At 39.3% G+C, this 6,672-nt stretch overlaps 2 protein-coding genes and 1 long non-coding RNA gene across 3 annotated transcripts in view; all 3 read right to left on the reverse strand.

Moving 5' to 3' along the window:
- LOC109124707 (nuclear pore complex protein NUP93A) overlaps positions 1-2,361 on the reverse strand; it is a 5,822-nt gene extending 3,461 nt beyond the window's left edge. The window contains exons 1-6 of the mRNA XM_010519353.2: positions 2,196-2,361; positions 1,978-2,069; positions 1,764-1,830; positions 1,413-1,472; positions 1,219-1,308; positions 672-935 (exon numbers count right to left, since the gene is read on the reverse strand). Of these exons, the coding sequence (XP_010517655.1) occupies positions 672-935; positions 1,219-1,308; positions 1,413-1,472; positions 1,764-1,830; positions 1,978-2,069; positions 2,196-2,297 (675 nt within the window). The 5' untranslated portion in view covers positions 2,298-2,361. The remainder of the gene's footprint in view (positions 1-671; positions 936-1,218; positions 1,309-1,412; positions 1,473-1,763; positions 1,831-1,977; positions 2,070-2,195) is intronic.
- LOC104793075 lies at positions 2,377-2,956 on the reverse strand. Its single transcript, XR_769196.2, has 3 exons — positions 2,768-2,956; positions 2,550-2,641; positions 2,377-2,402 (listed from the first exon to the last, which is right to left on the reverse strand). It is a non-coding gene; the product is annotated as an uncharacterized LOC104793075 (long non-coding RNA).
- LOC104793074 (transcription initiation factor IIB-1-like) overlaps positions 3,874-6,672 on the reverse strand; it is a 3,492-nt gene continuing 693 nt past the window's right edge. The window contains exons 2-8 of the mRNA XM_010519351.2: positions 6,437-6,511; positions 5,935-5,959; positions 5,712-5,841; positions 5,486-5,616; positions 5,262-5,350; positions 5,101-5,177; positions 3,874-4,238 (exon numbers count right to left, since the gene is read on the reverse strand). Coding sequence (XP_010517653.1) covers positions 4,105-4,238; positions 5,101-5,177; positions 5,262-5,350; positions 5,486-5,616; positions 5,712-5,841; positions 5,935-5,959; positions 6,437-6,511 — 661 coding nt within the window. The 3' untranslated portion in view covers positions 3,874-4,104. The remainder of the gene's footprint in view (positions 4,239-5,100; positions 5,178-5,261; positions 5,351-5,485; positions 5,617-5,711; positions 5,842-5,934; positions 5,960-6,436; positions 6,512-6,672) is intronic.

Below are 6,672 nucleotides of genomic sequence, written 5' to 3' on the forward strand. Positions count from 1 at the left end.
AGCATCGATATTATACCCTCCATCTCCTGCTTCTTTGGATAAGTGCATGATAGCTGGTAGCAACTGAATGCTGAGAAGCAAAACATATGGATATACCAAGGGGTCTTTACCATTCTTCGTGTAGTATGAAGGCTCAAATTTATTGAGATAGGCCTGAAGATCATCTAAACTGTACGGTGCAAGGCCATCATTCAGGACCACAGATGAAGATCCACCAGTGACGTCCCTTATGCATGATAATTTGAACCATAAGAAATCTTCAATTGTGTTGAATAGTGTAGACAGATCCCTCAGTATGCGCTCAATTTGCCTACGGGAGCCAGAAATGATGGTGTAGAGTAAAAGTTTCTTCTGCATGTTGACTGATTTTCCGCGAGTTACCTCAGCACCAGGAGTATCATAAGCGTCCTTAAAACACATAGCAGGCTGTACAAAAAGTCAAAACTAGGATCAGTAGAAAGCACACCCAAACAGTCAATATGAGGGTAGCCAGTTAAAATGGCTGCTGCATAAGAGGTAGAGTGCATACCGAACAAAAAGTTATAACAATTCTAGCTTGACTTCTTAAAGTAGTTAGGGGAAATTAATAGTTTTCAGCTAGACGTATCGACAGTAATTCAAGGAAAGTGAACTAGTACTAAGTTTTAAGTCAAGGTATAGGAAATCCTTACTCTAAATGGCAAGCCTCGTTCTTTTGAAGTGTTAAGTTTCTTCACAACCTCTCCATAGATGTATGCCTTTTTCTCATGAATGGGTATGTTAGCCAGAGCCACAAGTTCTTTGCCTGGTATTGAGGACACTCGAGGACTTGAAGCCACCGGCACTAGTTGACCAGCATGAGCCTCTCTGCTTGTATCAGTGAAATTCGTTTTAGGTAGCATTGATATTCTGCTGAGGCTCTGAAGGAAGTCACGTTTTTCTTTTCTCCAATCCTCCTGCCAAGTTAATTCACATGCAATATTTAGCATCCAAACCCTCTAATATATCCTGTCACTAAGCAAATCATCCATATCCATGAAAATTCTCTTTAAAGATTATTGATTGCATAGTACAAATGTACTTTTGACAACTTTTAAGTAGGAATCAACAAAATATGTGCCTCTGTAACGAGTTATCAATCTTTGTATGCAATAGCATAATGGGAAGAACCCAAATGCTAGGAGGAAAAAGAAGTAAGGATAAAGTTAAAGTGGAAATATGGATAGCAAGAATACAAACCTCCAGCACTTTCATCATGTAGTCATTAAAGCTTCGAACATTATCCTTTTGGGCTTCCTGTATAGCTGATACCATAGCCATTTCATGAACCTAAAACAAAACAATAAATAACACATATCATAAAGGCCATGCATCGCCAAGACAACCAATCTATATTATAATATATGTAGTAAACATTCGAGAAACAGAAGTACCTGTTGCAGGTATTCTTCAACGCTCGTCGCCTCAGCAGGAAACACATCCTCAAATGTGGTCTTTGAAGAGTATTTAAAAATGGAAAAAGATTAGAAAAAACATCACATAGTGGCAGAAGAAATTAATCACATTTGAAAAGCAGACGGCAAGCTGAGATATGTGTAAGCAAGAAAGCATACAAAGGTAGGAGTCTATACCAATAAGCAGACAACAGCAAGAGATGATGAATTCGTTTGCAAAAAACAAAACTACTTATTCTTATCTCAAGGCAAAAAAACACAAAGTAATCCTTCAAGCACATGATAAGCAGAATCAGCTAAGATGAAATATAGAATAAGACAAATATTCACCTTGAGCTCAAAAGATTTAAGATCACGAGCTAGTTGCTCTGCATTGATTCCCTCCCGTGCGAGTAGTCTGCAATGTCCAACAACAACAACAAAAAAAAAGACAATAGAATCAACACTTGCTTGTGGACAAAAGCTACTCCCATTTGAAAAGTTGAATGGGAGAATCAAAACAAAACCACAACTGATTGACAATATAAAACTGAAGAGGATTTACCTAGTGGCAGCAATAGACTGAGAAGGAGCTTCGTTCCTTAGGGTTTTAGCCTTGAGCTTCTTCGATAACGCTTCCAACTGATCTAAATTTCTCTGATAGCGACACAGACACATATCAATCTTACTAATCTTAAATGTTGAAACAACTTAATTTCCGGAGAAACCAGTCGGTCGGAGGAGAAAGGGAAAAAAAAAGAAAAAAGCAGCGGAAAGAAGAACCTGAAGAGGAGGAAACTGAGAAGAAGGAGCAGCTTGCTCCAGAAGCTTCGACGAAGAATGGAGAAGATCAGTCCAACCACTCATCTCTTGGTCGTTCGCCATTGATTTTGGATTCGAGGCTTCGAACTAAACTACGCGGTCGGGGAAGAGACAAAGAGAGAGGGTTTTCGAGATTTAAAANCATTGATTCCCTCCCGTGCGAGTAGTCTGCAATGTCCAACAACAACAACAAAAAAAAAGACAATAGAATCAACACTTGCTTGTGGACAAAAGCTACTCCCATTTGAAAAGTTGAATGGGAGAATCAAAACAAAACCACAACTGATTGACAATATAAAACTGAAGAGGATTTACCTAGTGGCAGCAATAGACTGAGAAGGAGCTTCGTTCCTTAGGGTTTTAGCCTTGAGCTTCTTCGATAACGCTTCCAACTGATCTAAATTTCTCTGATAGCGACACAGACACATATCAATCTTACTAATCTTAAATGTTGAAACAACTTAATTTCCGGAGAAACCAGTCGGTCGGAGGAGAAAGGGAAAAAAAAAGAAAAAAGCAGCGGAAAGGGGAACCTGAAGAGGAGGAAACTGAGAAGAAGGAGCAGCTTGCTCCAGAAGCTTCGACGAAGAATGGAGAAGATCAGTCCAACCACTCATCTCTTGGTCGTTCGCCATTGATTTTGGATTCGAGGCTTCGAACTAAACTACGCGGTCGGGGAAGAGACAAAGAGAGAGGGTTTTCGAGATTTAAAACCTTTTTTCGTTTTAATTTTCTTTTAATTTGTTTTATGTTTTTTTTTTACTCTTTCATGACGAAATAGATTACCACTAGTGATTTCACTTTTACCCACACCANGTTGCTCTGCATTGATTCCCTCCCGTGCGAGTAGTCTGCAATGTCCAACAACATCAAAGACAATAGAATCAACACTTGCTTGTGGACACTAGCTACTCCCATTTGAAAGGTTGAGTAATGAAGGAACATTTCAATTGTTTCATTCTCCCACCCAAATTAGCACTCCACAACTGATTGAAAATATAAAACTGAAGGTGAAGGGGATTACCTAGTGGCAGCAATAGACTGAGAAGGAGCTTCGTTCCTTAGGGTTTTAGCCTTGAGCTTCTTCGATAACGCTTCCAACTGAGCAGCTTTAACCGCATGGTTGGACATCCCGAGGTTAGAGCAGAACCTTCTCTGCAATATCAGCAAGTAGAGAGCTATGAAACCACAAATTCAATGCAGCCAACAAAATCAAGAGAGCCATATTTAAATAAAAGAATACACTAGAATCAGCAACATATTATTCTATGCAGANTACCCACACCAGTAAATAGGATTTTGAGCCATTGCCTTCAATTTCTGGCTTTTTTTTTTCCATTAAATTTGCTCTTTATACTTCACCGATTACAAAAAATTTTGGGGTTTAACTATTTTAGCTTTTTATTTTCAAGTTAAGCAACCAATGAAATAACACAATTTCTAGTTTAAAAGCGACAAAAGAATAATCTCTGTTTTGTCAAAAGGCTCAACAAGTCAAAAATGTAGCATAGGCGTTAATAGATGCAACCATGAGCAATGATACACTCGTATGGCGGCAACTCAACAAGTTTCGTGGCTTTAACAACCCTTTCGGAGCCAAGTTTTTTCTCGCCGTTATACGACGATATGGAACTAAAAGTGAGGACAAAATAGTTCATACTATAGAATAATAATATTCTTTTTTTTTCCATGGTTCTTCAACGCATTACAAGAATCTTATAGCAAAAGGGACTCCAAAAACGATTTGAAAAAGACCAATAGCCTCTCTACTAGAGAGGGACAATTGCTTTTGTATCTTCCTCAATATATGGATTTAATATAAGATAGGTTCTCTATTGCATGCATAATAGAAGAATAAAAAGAAAGATCTTCAAGGACTTGAGAGGTTTTTGAGATCCTCTTCCTTGGCATACCAGCTTGGTGCTATCTTTGACAGATGTGGATACAAGTCTTTGTATGAATTCCTTATTGTCCCTTCTGCTACTCCTGTCGCTGTCGATATGTCTGCATCATCTCATGTATTTAATCAGTCTAAAGGTTTTTGATGATTTCAACTCTTTTACTCGAATAAATGCGCCAGGAAAAAGAAAGAAAACAAACAAACCTTTGAGAGTCTTCTTGTCATCAGAAAGCTGGGTTATGATATAAATGACCACTGCCGCTATTGATATAGGGCTCCTCCTGCAAGATCCCAAATAGAGATCTTTCAGTTCTGCTATGTCCATCTTGGTCACGAGTATCTGGGGAGAAATAACTGAAACGTACCTTATGTCAAATTCCTCAGATTTTTGCACAGCTTCCTGAGCAGCTTTAACCGCATGGTTGGACATCCCGAGGTTAGAGCAGAACCTTCTCTGCAATATCAGCAAGTAGAGAGCTATGAAACCACAAATTCAATGCAGCCAACAAAATCAAGAGAGCCATATTTAAATAAAAGAATACACTAGAATCAGCAACATATTATTCTATGCAGGTTCAGACAAACTCACCATGAAATCACCAGCGTGAATAGTGCCTAGTTCCACAGACTGGCCAGTCTCCAGTCCCAATGTTTTAACAATGTAGTCTTTGGCTCGGCCAATTTCCTTCTTTGTTGCCCCATTGGCAATGACGCATATTTCTATACACAAAGTACATAAGTTTGATTGACTTATGGCAAAGCTATATCAAGAGATAACAAGACTCTCTCTCAAATGAGAAATCTTTGAAATGTACCCTTAATAGTANTTATTGTCCCTTCTGCTACTCCTGTCGCTGTCGATATGTCTGCATCATCTCATGTATTTAATCAGTCTAAAGGTTTTTGATGATTTCAACTCTTTTACTCGAATAAATGCGCCAGGAAAAAGAAAGAAAACAAACAAACCTTTGAGAGTCTTCTTGTCATCAGAAAGCTGGGTTATGATATAAATGACCACTGCCGCTATTGATATAGGGCTCCTCCTGCAAGATCCCACATAAAGATCTTTCAGTTCTGCTATGTCCATCTTGGTCACGAGTATATGGGGAGAAATAACTGAAACGTACCTTATATCAAATTCCTCAGATTTTTGCACAGCTTCCTGAGCAGCTTTAACCGCATGGTTGGACATCCCGAGGTTAGAGCAGAACCTTCTCTGCAATATCAGCAAGTAGAGAGCTATGAAACCACAAATTCAATGCAGCCAACAAAATCAAGAGAGCCATATTTAAATAAAAGAATACACTAGAATCAGCAACATATTATTCTATACAGGTTCAGACAAACTCACCATGAAATCACCAGCGTGAATAGTGCCTAGTTCCACAGACTGGCCAGTCTCCAGTCCCAATGTTTTAACAATGTAGTCTTTGGCTCGGCCAATTTCCTTCTTTGTTGCCCCATTGGCAATGACGCATATTTCTATACACAAAGTACATAAGTTTGATTGACTTATGGCAAAGCTATATCAAGAGATAACAAGACTCTCTCTCAAATGAGAAATCTTTGAAATGTACCCTTAATAGTACGTGGCTTGTCCTCCTGTCGACAGGCAATGTACAGGCAGGCTGCATAAAGTGCATCCTGATTTCTTCCCCTGCTTGACTTTTGATCCTCCAACCTCTTATATATCTCATTAGCCCGATCCTACACATAGCAAACGGCCAACAAAGCTGTAAATGAATACGCACAAATTGACAAATAAGTTCCACTAACATATACACAGACGAACAAGCTTACCTTGATAGTCGCAACAAGTCCCAACCTGGAAAAAACAAATATCAACCAAGTGAGTATTCTCCCACGGAACAGTATAATGTAAAAATACACAGCAAAACATGAGTCGGGCAATACAAAACAAACACTCTAAACCAACAGCAGCAACAACACCTCTTCAAGTACAGACAAACACAACATTAAAGTGCAAGGGAAGACAAAACTCTCTCAATGAAACATTAAAAAGGAACCTCCTTTTGTTCTGTAACTGACAATGTGGTTTCTCAAACGTGTAACAATAACGCAAGAGGTGGATCCGGTAACAAGATTCCCAAATAACGAAAGGTGTGTGATATAAATCAAAGCAAGCACATACGAAAACCAATCTCCAAGCGGATACAACCTTGTACTCTCATTAGAAACCATGTGATCTAAACGCTTTCAATGCTTAGTAAAGTCCAAATCCAATATCTCAGAAGGGGATCTCAAAAGGGAGATAAACGAAAAAAATCAGAAATGGGACTACCTTTCAGACATGGTGGCGATAGTTTTAAAGGCTTGAATCAAACCGCGATCGGAGTTGGAGTTACGGTTCTGCCACCTCCCGAGAGAAGAAGACAAGAAATCACCGGAGGAACCATTGGGCTTGGCGATGACAGTGGTGAGAGCACTATCGGCGAGAAGAGGGTTGGTTGGACCACCGACACGGTTGGGATCGCTGTTGGAAGACTCATTAGCGAAGGTACGCCACTCAGAGGTCTC

This window comes from Camelina sativa, chromosome 6 (assembly GCF_000633955.1).
Source record: "Camelina sativa cultivar DH55 chromosome 6, Cs, whole genome shotgun sequence".
In the NCBI taxonomy this organism is placed as follows: domain Eukaryota; kingdom Viridiplantae; phylum Streptophyta; class Magnoliopsida; order Brassicales; family Brassicaceae; genus Camelina; species Camelina sativa.